Genomic DNA, 17,964 nt, shown 5'->3' with positions numbered 1-17,964 from the left:
CCATTTTTAATGGGATGAGAAATCCATTAGAAAGTCTTTAGCTCATGGAGCCACTTACTTAGAACTTTGGTAAAAAAGGAACATTTGATATTTGAACTTCGGCTCACGGATCTCAAGCTTCACTGGTGGGTAGAATAGGAATCCACAGTTTATGTGTGTTGATATACCTCATTCCAGATTGTCTCTATATTTATTTATTGTTTCCCTAGACCAGGGGTTGGCACACCACTGCCTCCCTTCCAGCCACATATTGCCTGCTGCCAGCTTTTACAAATAACATTTTATCAGAAGATAGCCACACCGTTTGTTTCATATTGTCTGTGATTGCTTTCAGACTGCAATAGCAGAGCTGAGTAGTAACCTCAAAGGCCCCATGGTCCACCGAGCTGAAAATATTTATTTTCTGGCCCTTAAGAGAAAAAACTTGCCAGATTTAATGCAGCATGTTAAAAGTGAATTTATAGGACCTATACTACCTGAAACTGTCCTTTTTTCATGCATGTTCCTTCTCACTGAAGTGCCCTTCCCCCATGAACTTTCTTTGTGGAGTTCCTATTGCCTACCTATTTGTTTTTAATGGCGTTTCTGACTATTTGTGGATTGTTTTTACTGTTTTCTTCTGAGTTCAGCTTCTCCTCCTACCTGAGTTTTCTGGTTACTACAGATAATAGTTGTTGGTTTATAAAATAATGTACATTTTAACTGTCAACTGAGTGAAACAGAGAGGTAAATATGCTACCAAACAATGTTTTAATGTTAGATCATGTGTGTCTCTCTTTTACTTCATTTGGGGGGGAAGGTATTGATGGGAGAAACCTAAAATAATATATTTTAATCAATTTTATGTCCTCTGGAGTCTTCATAAAAACAAAGACCTACTTTCCTAGAGAAATTTTATGCTTCAAAGCTAATAATTTCATTACAGCAGACCTATTTTAACTAAGGTGAATGTGTGATAATGATATGATATGATATGATATGATATGTGATATGATATGATATGATCATGTGACTACTGAAATAAATGCCAAAATATTTATATAATTTAGCATATTGGTGTAAGAGGAAATAATCTTTGTAGTAGAATAGGCATGCAACTCAAGTTGCATGGATCTCTCTTAGCATTTGGTTGAAGGAGTTAGATTTTTTTTTTACTTTTAAATTGTGGTGAAATATACATGACAATTTTCTGGTTTAATCATTTTTAAGTATAGAGTTAAGTGGCATTAAGTACATTCACATTATTGTGCAACCACCACCAGTATACATCTCTAAAACTTTTTTCATCTTGCAAAACTGAAACTATACCCTTTAAGCAATAACTCCCCATGTCCCCTGTTCTCCCCATTCCCTAGCAGCCATCATTCTATTTTCTGTCTCTCTGTTGGACTATTCTAGATGCATTGTATAAATGTCATCATATAGTATTTATCCTTTTGTGACTGGCTTTTTGACTTACATAAAGTCCTCGGGTCCATCCATGTTGTAATGTGTATCAGAATTTTCTTTCTTTTTTATAGTTGAATAATATTCCATTATGGGTATATGCCACATTTTATTCATCTGTTGATGGACACTTGGGTGTTTTCATAGCATTATTGTGAGTAGCCAGTTTCTTAAAATGCGGTGAGGGGCACCTGGGTGGCTCAGTCAGTTAAGCATCCAGTTCTTATTTTGGCTCAGATCATGAGCTCAGGGTCTTGAGATCAAGCCCCAGGTTGGGCTCCAAGCTGGGCATGGAGTCTGATTGAGATTCTCTCTCTCCCTCTGCCCCTTGTCTCTCCTACTCACATGTTCTCCCTCCCTCGCTTGCTTGTTCAAAAATAAAAATAAATAAATAAATAAAAATATAGTGGAGATATATATGCATTTAGTATCTATACATTCAACTCTACTAGGAGAGTGAGAAGAAAAGTAGACTTAAATAGTTGAAGTGATCCTTCTACCCTTCTCTAAAAGATATTCACTCTATGTGAATTGTCTAATATAATCTTTATCAAAGCCTTGAGAAGGAGGTCATTATTCCATCATATGGACAAAGCCAGAGAGATTAACTTGCAAGTCCATGGCTGGGACTGCCTGCTGAGTGCATTAGACTTCACAGCCTGTTGTGTCTTCCTAACTGCACTCCCTTGACCTCTCTGATCAAAAGGAAAGAAGTCTTGCAGAAACCGAAGCAATGACTGTTGAAGGGATGGGCAGTAAATGAAGGGATGCATCTGTACTGCACCGGAGAAATAAAGTTGTTAAAAAACTAAAGGGACCTATATGGTGAGTCCTAAGGAACTTTATGTTGGATTGAAGCCTTACTAGGGAATTATTCAGAGGAAGTCTATAAGAAAACCAGCAGGCTTAATAAACACAAACTGGGTGAGTTTTCCCTGAAGCCGTAGTCCAGCTGCTTGAGTGGTCTTGTTACAACAGGTGACACCCCACCAGGTGCCAGGGTTGGTTGCTTCAGAGCCATGCATTGATGCATGTGCTGCGTTGTTCTTTTACTTTTTCAAGTAGTTGCTTTGGGGATCATCATTTTAAACCTAGTATTTTGTCAATACCTTCAACACTTTAACAGGGTGTGAATGGAGAGCTAGTGCTATAGTGATGGTGCACTGTAACAGAAATTCAGAGATTTTATCCTAGTCCTGTCTGCACAGCCTTGGGTGCATCACTTCTCTCTAAACCTCCCTCCTTCGTTTCCTCCGGGAGACGACTCTGAGAGTCTATGGATAGAGGATTTAGCACAACATCTCATTGACCCTGACACAGGCTTCCTGAGTGACAAGGTAGCTGCTGGATATGAGAGCAGCTTGGGCTTTGTGGGTGTGGTTGGAGGGGCCTTGGAGTGTGTGCAGGTGCGTGGATTTCTCCAATGAGCTGCCATAGTCCTCTGGCTGCTGCGGTCCAGGTTCACTGAGGACCTCCCTCTGTATCCTAGATACTGTCTCCTTATGGCTCCTCTTCCTTCACAGACGCCTTCTCTGCCTTCCCGCACGGACAGGTCTTTCTTGCCTTGAGCAGTCCATAACATACAACCAGGAAGCAGCTTTAGTTTTTCCCTCTTTGCCTGTGATGGCATCTCTCTCTCCAGGACGACTGACTTCCATCCAGCAGAACCCACAGCTTTCTGGATGCTTTCAGGTATTAGAACTGTTACGAAAGATCCACCGCAGTCCAAAGCAAAGTCTCAGTCTCTCTAGTTAACATGCTGCTTCCCTCTCCCCAGCTCAGATTTGGTGAGCACATGGAGGACTAGCAGGGTAATAGGGACCTCTCAGCCCCCTGCTTGGTGGTTTATCTTTTTTTTTTCCATATAAAGACTTTATTCAAGATAGCCCCAAACTAGCACAGCACAAATGTCCATTATCAAATGCATGAATGAACTAATTGTGGTACATCCCTACAATAGAGTACTACTCAGCAGTAAAAAGGACCAAACTGTTGATAGACTCAGCAACAGGAATAATTATGCTCAGTGAAAGAAGCCAGAAGAAAGGAGTACCCAGTGTTTGATTCCATTTATAGAACACTCTAGAAAATGCAGACCAGTCTATAATGGCACAAAACAGATACGTGGTTGCTTGGGGAGGGGGGTGAGGAAGAGAAGGGGGGGACATGAAGGGTAGGAGAGAACTCTGGAGGATGATCAGACTGGGACACTGAGATTGACATTTTACAGGTGAGGCTATTCTGAGCAATGACCGCATCTCCAGTTACCTCCCCTTGGTTATCCGAGGATTAGTTTCTCCAGCGGCCACGCAGGGAGGAGGAGTTGAAGGAGGGCAACAGGACTCTTGCTCCTCGGGAGCTGTTTGTCGACGTCTGGTTGCCACAGTCCGCTTACAGTCATGACCAGTGTCTTGGTGCCAGCTTCTAGCCCCTACGTGGCATCCTTTCTCCATTCTGGGAACCTGTCTGCTCTTCTCTGCTGTGGATGATAAAGTCTCTGGCTCACATTGGTGTTGCCTCCCAAGGCTTCTGCTCTCAGCAGGGTTCCCTTGAGATCTGGGCCTCTCTGTAGTTCTCTTCTTCCAACCTTTTTCTGCAGGGACCTTTCAAGATGACTAGAGGGAGGTTCCCTTCCTGGTGTCTCTTGTTCCAAGGGAAGTGACTGACCTCCATGGGTTGCTCCATCCCGGAAGGGTGGGCAGTGGTCACCACTGCTCTCCTCACCTGCCGGCCCATGGCCTCCTGCCCCCAGTCCCTGCAGCTCCCTCATGTCCCTGGGGGTATGAAACCTGTCTAGCATTTGACTTGGACAGTGGTGTCAGTTATTTAACATAGACTATAAGGCTTAACTTGGAAAGCTGAATTGTGGGAGAATAGAATTTGTCATGTTTTAGAAGGTTCTACTGGATCAAAAAAAAAAAAAATCTCTGTTTTGAAGTGATTCCCAGAGCTCTGGGGGTGAGGGCACCCAAAACCAAGGAAATCAAAGTCTTTTGAAGCACTCTTCCCAGCAGAGGGTGCTCTAGAATGAAGATTCTGAAAATGCATCCAGTACCTTTAGAAAGGATTAAGGAGAAAGTGCCCAGCCTCTTTGTGACTATCCTGACTTCTATACTGAGAACCTAATTCTGTCGTAACTGATTCTTGAAAAAAAGGGTTTCTTTTTTTTTTACAACAGTAATCCTAATCTTAATATTTATCACGTATCTCTAGCCATTATTATATGTCACTTGTGAGCCCTAATCATTCAAGTGTGTGTATTTGGATAGACATTTATGTATTATATATATACACATATAAACATGTAAAATCACTGCCTGATGACTCCGTGGGCACACAGGGAATGTTAGTTTCCTTACCCCCGCCCCCCTTCCTCTGCCGTTCATGCCCATGAAGACCCCTGAGGCCTGGTCTTTGCCTTACACAACATAGACGGTGACGTCCAGGTGTCCCTCAGGGAATTCTGCGTCACCATCACCTCTCACTCACTGGATGGCTTTGGCTTGGAGCAGAAATTGTTCAGCAGCCCTCTTCCCGGTCAGCACACGTCATGCACCTGCTCCCCGGGTGCCCGGGAAGCCGTCGCTGTGGGTGCAGCACGGTGCTAGGGCCGGGCGATACTCGGGAGCAAGACAGGCATGCTCTGGGCCTTGGGAAGGTGTTCTTGTTGCAGTAGATCATTCTATTTATAAACACTTTAAAATATTGCTGAAGGGCTTAGGGGCTCATAACACAATTTCCACCACGTTCCATTCGTGGGTCATTTTAAAGACAAGATGTGTTGTCCTCTTGACCTTAGCTTTGGGAATGGAGCCAGAGGCTGCCAGCGTGTGTTAGTGGAGAGCCTTGCACTTGCTGATTCCCCATGTTCATCAAGGGAGTGGCCGAGTGGTTGTCTTTCCAGCAGCTCTGGGTGGATTCCCATCCAGACTGTGCGTGGCCATGGCTCATCACCCATGTCCTGTCTTTCATCAGCACCTTAGGGCGTCACAACGTCCATCTTGCTGATTAGCACGCAGAAAAATCCCAGCAGGATGGTGGGGAAGGAGAGTCAGGAAGCCACACAAAAGACCCATGTGAGTAAAGCTAGAAAGCAGTGCTGCTCTGTACACGTGAAATAGCTCCTGACAGGAGAGAATTGGGTTTTGTGGTCATAGGGTTGGATTTGCTGGTCAGTCACGTCTCACCTGTCCCCTCTTAGTCAGTAGGAGAAAAGAAAACAGGCAGTAGATTCTTAAACAGCCAAACTGCGCTGCCAGAGAAACAACCAGGTAGATTGGAAACAGTGGCGGCTGTCTCATGTCAAGACCTAACGCTACTTGCTTGCCTTTGAAGGTGTTCTTTTTTCCCCCTAAAATTTTCTGGCATGTCTGTTTCTCTATATGAGAACACATCATATAGTATTTGGGTTGATTTCTGTTTTCCTCCAATGCTGTAGGACCACACTCTATTGGGAAAGCTGCATGATCTGATCTAATGACCACCTGTTGGAGATGTTTATGTTGACAAACATCACATGAGCGTATGACTACCCCTGCACTTCTGTACCACGCTACTCCTATTTTTATACAGATCCATAATGAGTCCTGTAAGTGAAAAGCCATCACTGTAGATGATTAGTTCGACCTTTAAAAGTTTTCCTGGATTAAGTTTTGTAAACATATGTTAATATTAAAGAGACGATGCTACGATTCACTACTATTATGAAAGGAATCCAAAAGAGACTAAAGAGAAATAAAATTGGTAAAGTTTCCCGCTCTGAGAGGAACATGATTAACTCCCAAAGCTATTAAAATCCGTTTTCACTCCTTTTGTTAATTTTCAGACAATTTTAAGTCTCACTGCTTTTTAGGATACTTTCTTTTGTATCCGCAATTCTTTTATCATGCCATGTAAAAGGGGCCACTTTCCTCAATTTGAAAAAGTGCATGTAGATTCAAATTATGAAAAAAAGAAAAACTTTCTTCACTTCTTGTTAAATTCTTTTTTTTTCTTTCTTGTTAAATTCTAAGTGGAAATTATTATATGTACCAATGAAATTTCATGTCTGTGGAGATTTGGTTATTAACATGAGACCACATGACTGGAGCTCAACAGCTCTCACATAAAATAGCTTAGGAGTTGTTCTTTGAAAATGATAATGTGTTTCGGGGTACCTGGGTGGCTCAGTCAGTTAAGTGTCTGCCTTTAGCTCAGGTTATGATCCTAGGGTCCTGGGATCCAGCCCTGTGTCAGGCTCCCTGCTCAATGGGATCCTGCTTCTCCACTCCATCCCACACCCTCTCCTGGCTTGTGCGCTCTCTCTCTCTCTCTCTCTCTCAAATAAATAAAATCTTTAAAAAAAAAAAAAAGAAAAAGAATGTTTGACGACTATGTGCCTTTGTCATTTGAAAAACAACTTTGTAGGTAAATGATTGGGAATTTACAACATTAAGTAATCATCTGTTTATTTTCTCTTAACATGAGATGTGTGAAGAAAAGCTAGTTGATTCAGGTCATTTGAAAAGCCCAGCTGTTCTTTCTTATTGTGTAGTATTGAGACTGAGAAGAGCCAGATTCAATGACTTTAAAACGTTCATAATGCTAGTAAGAGTAGTAAATAATAACCTAAGTTTATTGTTCAAAATTAACTACGAAGATCCCAGTTCTCCAGAGAAACTATTATCATCAGATTAGTTCTATTTCACCCCATTTCTGCAAATTCATTTATTTATTTTTTTAAGATTTTATTTATTTATTCATGAGACACACACACAGGCAGACCTAGGCAGAGGGAGAAGCAGGCTCCCTTGGGGGGCCCGGTATGAGACTCGATCCCAGGACCCCAGGATTACGACCTGAGCCAGATGCAGATGCTCAACCACTGAGCTACCCAGGTGCTCTGTAAATTCATTTAAAAAAAAAAAAAAAGGGCCTCGAATGGATGGTAAAGCTGAAGACATCTTGTAAATATGGACCAGCCTGATCCAGACTCTGGTCTGCATGGATCACTGTTACACCTACATGAGGCATTTGCTGAATGAAAACATTTGATAAAAACATATTATTTGGACCTAGATTCCCCTGAGGTGTATCCGGTAGCTTTAAACTCTCTGGTGTTAGAGCTCCTGGGTTTGTAGAGGTTGTTGTCCTGAATGCGCTAAGTCACATGAGTTTTGTGTTCGTTGGAGCAGCATATGTGAACCTAACAGAATGAAGTATAAAATACATAGTCCATCTCTTAGTTTGAATGATGTCTGTCGAGGGTCTCCTTGGTAAGTATTACTATCTCTTAAGGCCGCCAATACACAATTAAAATGTCTTAGTGAATCACTGTGGCTCCTTCAATGAAAGTAGAAAGTCTGAGAACCCCATACCTTGTGCCCTTTTGGTCAAGTGTCCGTGAGTATGGCAGCTGTTACTGGGTCCTGTCTTCAGAAACAGAAGCCAGCACTTACCCAAGATTTTCTTCAGCAGCACAAAATATGCCAACCTGAGAAACCACATAAGTTAGAGGGAGCGCTTCTTTCCACATTCCTCTGACCTCCTTTTGGGGAACCTTTCCTCAGCCAGGGCTTCTCAGTGGCTCCATAGGTATGAGGGAGGCTGGGAATTCTCAATTCACAGTCCTGAGCCACTATTTCTAAGTAAGCACCTTAGCAGCAGTCAGGGTGATAGCTGGTTGCGCATCTGCTGCCTCTTGTTTCAGTGCCAGGCTGGTGAACCAGGAAGTGAGTTATTCGTTGGGCCTGCCCAGGAGACCGTGAGGAAGCATAGGAGTTGGGGGCTGTGCTAGGTTACACACTGCATGTGTACAGGGTGTTGTGATGCTTTGCATGCTGTCACAGGTCGGGCTCCTTGGGAAGCAGACCTGGAAGTTGAGTGGCAGTGCTTTTGAACCCTTCGCCCAGGCTGGGGGGTGAGGGCAGAGAGGAAGGAGCTGTGATGGAGTTGGTTTGGCTAGCATTTTCCTGATCTGATAGACCCTTGCATTAATCAGTCATTGGACGGGGAGGGGGGTGGGATTAGGGGGAAACGCAAAAGGATTTGTGACCATGGGAGAGGCAGTTCTCTCCAACCTGAGGACAGGCCTGGAGTTTCTCAGCTGAGCACCCCTGCTCCTGGCCCTCAGCCAACCACAGCGTCCACTGCATGTGCTGCCAGTCCATTGGCAGGACGTACACTTGAGAACAAATGTACGTGGCTCGAGCATATGTCTGCACAGGTCTGTGAACCAGACAGCTACACCACCGTAGCGATTGCAAGGAGGCAAAATTCAAGCAATCGATTTTGAGAGAAATTCTGCTTCCCTTGTAAAGTCCTTTAACGGCCATCCCTCCCCTAAAGCCTTCTCAGATCTCACCCTTCCTCCACCTCCCGTCCCTGTTAGCTGCCCTTCTCTGCACTCCTGTCATACTTTGAGCTGCTCACTATCAATGTTCTGTAGTGTTCGTCTGTGTGCATGAGCTCTTGAAGGCCCTGTCCTGTTGATCTGTGTTTTTCAGGCCCTGGTTCAGCAGCAGCCGACTCTCAGTAAATGTTGGTCGAGTAAAGGGCTTCAGCTCTGACCACTTGAATAGTGGACGGCTGTGTTTGGTGGCACATGTTAAATTATGTCTTTAGTAAAGTAAAGGATGGCAAGTTGGCTCGCACACCGACTCCCCTGTTAAAACCAGCCACTGTGGTGACACTAGTCATCTCCAGCCCCAGCCACCCCAGACTGTGTGGAGTAGGGGGCTCTGGCTAGGGTGGCTTTTGCATTCATTTTACTCTGTTGATGTTCGCCTGGTTGCAGATAATGAAAGGCTAAATGGTAGAGAATGGTTATTTATGAGTAAAGAATGATAGCTTTCATCCCTGTTGGTATTGTTTGGAGTGCAGTTACTTAGATTTAATATTTGCAAATATAAATATTTGATTTACAATAATTTGTAGAATTTTTTGTTAATATTTATTTGCATAAAGGTAGGTTTTCATGAAATAAAATAATTTTGACTTAAGGAAAATTTTTTAAAAAATATAGATCTAGAGTAGAAAAAAGCTGTGAAAAAGCACAGATTTAAGAATTATATCTTTCATAATTGGTTAGGCTAGTCTTAGGCCAACCTTGTTGGAACAGGTCAGTGCTTTTGAATCAGATTAACTGCTTCCAGCGAACACAGTTATTCTAGTCGATATCATATGTTTAAAGAAAAAAACAATAATATATTTTTTAAAGATTTTATTTATTTATTTGAGAGAGTGTGAGTGTGAAAGGGGGAGGGGCAGAGGGAGAGAGAAAATCTCACACTCCACACCAAGATTGGAGCCCAACATGGGGTTCAGTCCCACTACCCTGAGATCATGACCTGAGCCTAAATCAAGAGTCCGACGCTTAACCAACCACCCGGCGCCCCTAAAAACAGTATTTTGGGAATGAGAATTTATAGTGTTTCATTAAGACCTGTTGGGGCCCTTGGCTCACCTGTTTATCTCTTTTCTTTTTACCTGGATTTCAGAAAAGTCTGTTGAGATGCAGTTGTCCTCCTCATTAACAATATTTTTCTCTCCTCCTCCCAGTGATTTCCAAAATTCATTTCTAAAAGTGCCTTGAAATAGTCTGAATGTGAAGCCTTGGTTAAATACACATTGTTACAATTTTGGTGGAAGAAGGTGTACTTCATATTTTGGGACAGCATTGACATTCATAAATGATTTTGAAACCTGAGACTGAGCATTTGAAAATTCAAAATTGTTTCTGGTTTTTACAAATTTATTTGGTAGCTCTGGAACATCACTGGGTTGTGATGAAGAGAGCTACAGTGAAAAAGACAGACTTAATTGGCATCCCGACAGCAGCGTACCTCGGGGCTTCCTACCTTAGATTAAATATAAACTGCTACAATATTTAGTCCAGCCAGAAATGCTGAGAAAAACTCATTAGACGTGCTTGAGACAGCTGTTGTCAAAGATTTGGTGTGGTTCTTGCAGTGAGTTTTACTGCCTTGTCTTCTGTTGGCTAAATCACTACAATTGAATTAACCATCATTTATGGTTGATATAGCACGACTTTAAGAACTAAGCTATAAAAATTCCATCTTTATATAAAGGATAAGAGAACAAAAGTCTGAAGTATTAATGAGGCTGCTTTTTATTACATTTGATAAAGTTACGATTGTAAGGTTGCTTGATGATACTAATATATAGGATGAATTAAAAATAAGGTGGAACTAAAATTCCAGATCTGAGTTTATTAACTATTTATATGAAAAGCTTATGGAAAACATACATAAAAGCCTAGAATAGGATATTTAACTCCCAAAGCAGTCAAAGAAGGGACAACATTCATAAGGAAATTTATATTAATACAGTATGAAGAAGAAAGAAGGGGAAAGCAAGGTGAATAGAATACTTGAAACTAAGACCATGGAAGCCAGTACATCAGCAATAACAATCAATGAAAATGGAATATAGATTCTTAGATTGGATTTTTTTAACTCAGTCAAGTCTAATGTTCTTTTGCAAAAGACCTGCTTAAAACATAATGACAGGTAGGTTGGAAATACAATCAGGATGAGAATGGAGAAAAGAATTAATGGAAATCAGAAATTTATATGTTTGACCGTCTAAAACTGCTTGACCGTCTTTGAAAAGAATCTACGGAGCCTAGCAAAAGATGGAGGAGAATGCACTTGAGGCATTTGATGTTATGTGTAGTTTGTGGCAAAAACCCATACGGCAAAATATGATTCATGTTTGTTAAAGGAAACTGCTTCTGGACTCAGAAAAAAATGTCAACAGGAAAGAGCAGCCAAATTAAACAGAACTTTCTAGCATCTTTGATAAAACTATAACTTACTTGGAATCCCACTTCTGTTTCTCAAGAACAGATTATCTCTGTGTTTAAAAATAATTTTTTCAAAGAAAGAGGTGTTTAACTTAAATCATGCAGTGTGCTGCCAAGTGTTTAAAAATGCTGGACATTTTAGACAATGCACAATCGTTATGATTAATTTATAAATGCAAAGAGCCTGATTGACAAACAGCTGGTCTACCAAAATGAACCTATAGATAGAAAGTGGATGGGCATTTTGGGGGAGTTGAAATCTAATAAGCACCTGCTGCTGCTAGGAAGTAAAATCCGAAGTATTCCATGCTCAGACACTCTTGTCTAGATGACATTTAGCTCGATACCATCACGTTGCTCTAATAGAAGGAATCGATGTATGTGGGCTTGATGAGAGCAGTGCAGCAAGTCAAGGTGAATGTTTGACAGTTTCACATCTGCTTAAGAGAAAAGAAACATGCCCCCAAGGCAGGTTCACAGAAGTATTATTGGAATAGAAAACAGAAACTGTAAAAAATACCTTACTGTGTAATGAGACAGAGGAAATATATCAATGTTATATTTTTTAGTAGTCTAGGTATTATCTTTTATATTAGTTTTAATTACATTTCTTAATTATTATATCTGTACTTCAAGAATGCACAATAATATACTCTAAAAATGTAATTATCCAATAAAAAATAAAAAATGAGTTAAAAAAAAATAAAACCATAGTGACAGGTATTTGCCTCTGGCCATGGCAGGGTAGTTGGTCCTAGAGCAGCCTTCCTGCCATAAACAGCGAGAGCACTATACACAAGAAAGCAATTCATTTGCAGCTATCGGTCAGCAGGCATTGTTGAACCATCCTCTGTAAGAGAAGCAAGTCCTGTGATTGCCCCAACTTTCTGCTTTTCTGGAGATATTTTCTGGAGTCTGGCACAAGGAGGGAGGTACCCACAGAGAACTACAGTCTCATCGAACTTAGTATCCAAAGAATTGGGGAAGACTGAAGCCAGTGGAATTTGCAGACAGAGTACAAGGAGGGAACTACCACTTAGAGCCCCAGAAATCTGCCTTGGTCTCCCTTTGTGTCTTTGTCGACCATTGAGTAGTGCATGCATAGGATGAAACTCGGTGATGCAGGCCAACCACTACCAGGGAGCCATAAGCTGACAACTACCAGAGGTTGAACAAGTCTGGGAGACTGTCACTTTCTGACCAAAGTGGAAAGACCTTTTGAACACTCAGGGTGTTCACCAGCAACCCCACAAAGGCCATGCCTTTGCAGTGGGCCTACAGATGTTTCCCAACAAAGCTTGAGAACAAGCCTCCAGTAGATCAAGCTGATCCACTAACAAATTAACTGCCTCGAAGCTTTGTAAAGGAAGACAAGAGCAAACAAGTAAAAAAATCCAGGCAGCATTCAAACTGTGTAAGATTCAATCCTTAAAATTTGCTAACTGTGTAAAGAAGCAGAAAAATGTGACTCATTACCAGGAAAAATAGTAGCCAATGACCTAGAAATGACAGGTAGTAAAACTAGCAGACAGGGGCTTTTTAAAAACTATTATAAAATAATTTTTAAAGGATTTGAGAAAATGTTAATATAATGAACAAAGAAATAATATAAAGATGAACCAAACATTCTTCTAGATGTGAAAATAAGCCACCCGAAATGAAAAGTCTGTGCATGGGCTTAGTAGCAATTTAGATATCCAAAAAAAGTATGAGTGAGTTAGAAAACAGGACAATTGAAAATAAACCAAAAAGAGAAAAAGGGAAAGAAAAATGAAAAGAGCCCCACTGCCCTGTGGGACAGTGCGAAGTGATCTAACATTATGTAGTTAAAGTCCTAAAGTAGGGGTGTGGGGATACAAAAATATACAGGAGGGAAAAAAGGCCAAAGGTATTTTGAATTTGATCAAATAGAAAACCCACAGTTCTAAAATGTTCTACAACACTCAAGTAGGCTACTACAGCAAAGCCCATAAGTAATTAATTTGCATAATACCTAAGATGATGATAAAGTCTTAAAGGCAGCCAGAGTAGGGAACACATATTCCACGTAGTGAGAAAAAAGGTAGGAAGTGACTTCTCATCTGAAACAATGTAAGGCAGGAGACAGTGGAAAGACATTTTCTTTCTTAACTACCATATTTTAAAAGTACAGTTCCTGCCCCTACATCCTGCCTCCCTTACCTACACCTGTTCCTGTTCTCCATGTTCATCATTTTCTAACATGCTACACATAATTCCATATTTATTTCCTGCACTAGAATGTAACATTTTCCCCCCCAGATTTGTTCACTGATGTAGCTTTAAAGGTCTTGTACATAATGGCTGCTTCGCAACTTTTATCTAATGAACATATCAAAGAGTAACAGTTGTTGGTAAGTGTATTAGGGTTCTGAGGAGAAACAGAACCAACATGTGTGTATATTTATAAAGAGAAAGATTTACTTTTAAAAAATTGGCCAGTGTGATTGTGAAGGCTTGACAAGTCCAAAGCCTTGCAGGGTAGCTTGGCAGGCTGGAAATCCAGAGGTTCGGTTTAAGTCCAAAGGTGGTCCAGAATTGCTTCTTGCTTGGGAAGGTCACTGTTTTTCTATTAAGGTCTTGGACTGATTGGATGAGCACACTCACCTTACAGAGGGTAATCACCTTTAAGAGTCCACCCATTTAAAACAAAACCAAAAAACAAAACCAAAAAGAGTCCACTCATTTAAACAGTCAGTCTCATCCAAAAAACACCTTCACAGAAACGTCCAGAATAATTTTTGACCAAATATGTGGGTACTGTGGTCTAGCCAAGTTGGTATGTGAAGTTAGGATGTGGAAAAACGGGAACTGTTATTTGCCGTGACATCTAAGACGTAAGTTGGTACAAACATTTTGGAAAATAATTTGGCAACACTGAATAAGGTTGAATGTGTTGCGTATCCTCCCACCTAGCAATTTTATTTTCAGTTATATATCCAGAAACACAGATAAGGACACAAACAAACATATTCAGAATTTTTGTGAGGTGTTGCTTATAAGAGGAAGGAAATAGACATAAAACATTTATTCATGGAAAAATAGATCAATTAATTGTGGTATATTTTTAGATTGAATTGCTGCATAGCAGTTGAAAGAATTAAGTAGACATATCGACACAGATTAATTTTTTAAATTAAATGAAAAAATATAATTGCAAAAAGCATATGTGTGTGCAAATTTAGAGAGAGGGTTTGACACCACTTATATCAATTTTGACAACTCAAAATCAGAATATATTGTTTGCTCTATTAGTTTGCCAAGATTCTTTTTGCTACCTGAGATTCTTCTATTCAGTACCATAAAGGAAATTTATAGAAACACAGGCTTTTGATGTTTGACATCGACTAAAGATAAAGAGTTGTTGAATAGAAACTGGTTCGTGTCACCAGTGTGCACCACAGGTGAACTTCCTTGCATCATGCCCATTTTGCTAATTCTTACTCATTTACAACACTTTTAAAATACATGACCCATGACAAAATTTCAAAGTCAGAGATACTGATATTCAGAATGACAGATTGCATGTATTCTCCGTGAAAGCCTAAAGTATAAATTTAAATAAAAATCACATTGAGTCATGACATTCAGTTATATCTGTTGATAGTCTCTATTTAAATATTTCACTGGGTTTTTTTAAACTGTAATGTAAGAGTAAAATTAAAAAAAATGTTCTTTTTTTTCTAAATTTCTTTGCCACTCATAAATTTTCGGTAACCATATGACATTTAAGGTTAAGCTTTATTTTTTACTTAGCAGTGCTTTCCAAAAAATACTTTCTAATCAGCTCCCTGCACTGTTTTTATTTCCTTCATAGTTGTCTGATGATGGTCGCTATGTCTTACTATCAATAAGAGAGGGGTGCGATCCAGTAAACCGACTCTGGTACTGTGACCTACAGCAGGAATCCAATGGCATCAGTGGTAAGCTATCTTTCAAACAGGTAATTATTCCAGAAAGCTCCATTAAAAAGCAATTATTGTGGTCTTCTAATTGATTTCCCAAGAAACCTTCTTCCATTCAACCATATGAACCATCAGTCCATATTTTTTTCTTTCAGTATTGTTCCATAAAATGAAGAAAAACTGAATGAAGCTCTTGGCTTTAACATTTTCTCCATAAATTGAGGTTAACCATATGTTTTGCATACGAATGTGAAAACATCCTGTGAATATTGCAGATGAAGAGTGAGTGTTACGGCAAAGCTAGCCCTTTGGTCTGTAAAGCGTTATAATTGTCTAGATACGATGGTGCAAACTGTCACAGGCAAAAGGGTAAGAGAGACCAGTGAGAATTAGTGAGGTTAACAGGTAATTACAAGACCGTTTTTTAGCACTGAGCCTCATGCACAATAACAGCCTGATTTTCCTTCCTGGAAGCCTTTTACATTATGATAGTAAGCATAGTAGCAGCCAGCTACAAATTGTGGAGGTGGCTCATTTTAAATGTTGTTCTCTTCGAACATCTTTGCCATACCAGCACCATTATTGAGCATTAAAGCTTTCCAGCTGCACAGTTTACTGTGCTAAGAATACCCAGATCCAAAAGCCGCACAGATATGCTGGCACTCAGATAAGGACACAAAAATGGATCACACTGTGTTCTGGGTAATATAAAATAAATACATTTGATTATGATACAGATTTGCAAACTATATAATACTGAGTGCATTTTCAATTATTAGATTACTTCACTATTGGTACCTAATTTATGTTACATTATGATAAGAAAATATACAATTGTTTTTAATTGCTCGGGTATTGCATCATTTTTCAACTGTCTCTGAGCAAGATCCACATCCTGACACTCTTAGATACTGCAGAGCGCCATTCCCAGATACAGCAGGATAAAGTCAACAGATTGATTCAGGTGTGAAATATGTGTCCATTTAATAAAGATGTGTAAGGGTTTTTGTTTTTGTTTTTTTCTGTTAAAAAAAAAAAGGATACACTCATTTTGATCTCAAAAGAAAATTGGATTAGCCACATCAGGTTTCACATTCTTTGACAGGAGTAAAACCAGCACCCAGAATTGTTCACTTGAGTTGCAAGTCTGGTCTACACAGAGCTGACCCTCTGAAGAATGAGATCTGAAAGAAACAGGGACAGCTGTTACTGTGCTGTTATCGTGATAGGATTCCTGTGTGAGTCTGAGATGGTGCAAAGATCTTTGCCTTTCTCCAGTTTTTTAAATATTCCAGTTACGACGATCTTCCTCCAGAGAATGCTAGTTTCTTTTTCTTTTTATTACCTTGTTATATCTTTAAATTATAAGGTAGACTTGTTATTAAATGCTACAAGTTAGCAAATCAAAAAACACAAATTGATCACTTTGTTCTAAATTTAGGGAAGAGCATTCCTTCCATATACTGGTGTACTGAACTCGTACTGCTATGTCCACTTTAATAATAGTAAGACTCTGAGTGAAACTTAGAAAAAGGCTGATAGAACTAGAGCAAACCTTGCTTTCTTCCAAACTTCTTGGTCCTTACTTTCTTTTTTCCCACCCTACATATTTTTTATCCCCCGCTTTATCATTGCCACATTCCTGAGGAATTACAGAAGAGGATGTGATACCCAGAGATTGAGATTCTGAGAGGAAGACAGTGCAGGGGTACACTAGGCCATCCCAAATAAAATTCTAGACACTGTAGCCCTGAATGGACATGAAGGAGAAAGAAGGGAAGCATCCAAGAAACCATAAATGGCAATGATGCATTCATCCTCTTTATAAAACAAGCCAGGTCCTGGCCCGTCTTCCCAATTTGATCTTCCTTGAATCACCTGACTGTTGTCTTTTCTCTTTCCTATGTGGTTTTTTTGCACCTTAGGTGAAGAGCCCACTACTCTAGTAGGCTTACTCAGTAAATGTTAGCAATTATAATTTTCCAAATTGTCCTTTTTTTTTTTAATTCATCCAGAGAAACTTTAAGGTTATTATGTCCTCATGTGAACAGAAGTCCAGCCATATATTGGACTAGGACTGTGTAAACCTGTAAATTTATTTGGTATTATATCTCTCAGTGGAACCATGTATTTTATTTTATTTTATTTTATTTTATTTTATTTTATTTTATTTATTTTTTTATTTTATTTCTTTCTTTCTTTCTTTCTTTCTTTCTTCTCTTCTCTCTCTCTCTCTTCTTTCTTTCTTTCTTTCTTTCTTTCTTTTTTTATTTTTTATTTTTACGTAAGCTCTACATGCAATATGGGGCTTGAACTCAACCTCAAGATCGAATCTTGCGCTCTACTGACTAAGCCAGCCAGGTGCCCCATAACCACATATTACTTGTCAAGGTTACTCCTAGGTATTTTGTATTTGTGAGCTATTGATGGTGTATGAAGGTGTCAATCAAGGTATAACCAGAGAAGCAGAACATTAAGAGATGTATTGCAAGAATTGGGCTTATGTGATTTGGAGACTGGCTAGTTAAGTCTGAAATCAGTAGGGCGGGCCACCAGGAAGGACAGGCTGGAATTCTCAGGCACAGGCTGATGCTTCAGTCCACAGGTGGTATTTCTTCTTTTTCAGGTAGGCCTCAATTCCCCTGGAAGGCATTTCAACCTTTTGAATCAGGCCCACCTAGATTATCTAGGATAATCTCCTTGACTTAAAGTCAACTGATTATGGTCTTTAATCACATCTGCAGAATACCTTTACAGTAACACCTAGATTAGTATTTGATTGATTAACTC

At 40.0% G+C, this 17,964-nt stretch overlaps 1 protein-coding gene across 1 annotated transcript in view; it reads left to right on the top strand.

The window, feature by feature from the left end:
- The window catches only part of LOC112658497 (prolyl endopeptidase), a 117,638-nt gene that overhangs the window by 32,545 nt on the left and 67,129 nt on the right, over positions 1-17,964 (top strand). The window contains exon 7 of the mRNA XM_025444721.3: positions 15,087-15,192. Within this exon, the coding sequence (XP_025300506.1) occupies positions 15,087-15,192 (106 nt within the window). The remainder of the gene's footprint in view (positions 1-15,086; positions 15,193-17,964) is intronic.

This window comes from Canis lupus, chromosome 12 (genome assembly GCF_003254725.2).
Source record: "Canis lupus dingo isolate Sandy chromosome 12, ASM325472v2, whole genome shotgun sequence".
In the NCBI taxonomy this organism is placed as follows: domain Eukaryota; kingdom Metazoa; phylum Chordata; class Mammalia; order Carnivora; family Canidae; genus Canis; species Canis lupus.
The sequence above is the reverse complement of the archived record's forward strand: the minus strand, read 5'-3'. Positions and strand labels throughout refer to the sequence as shown.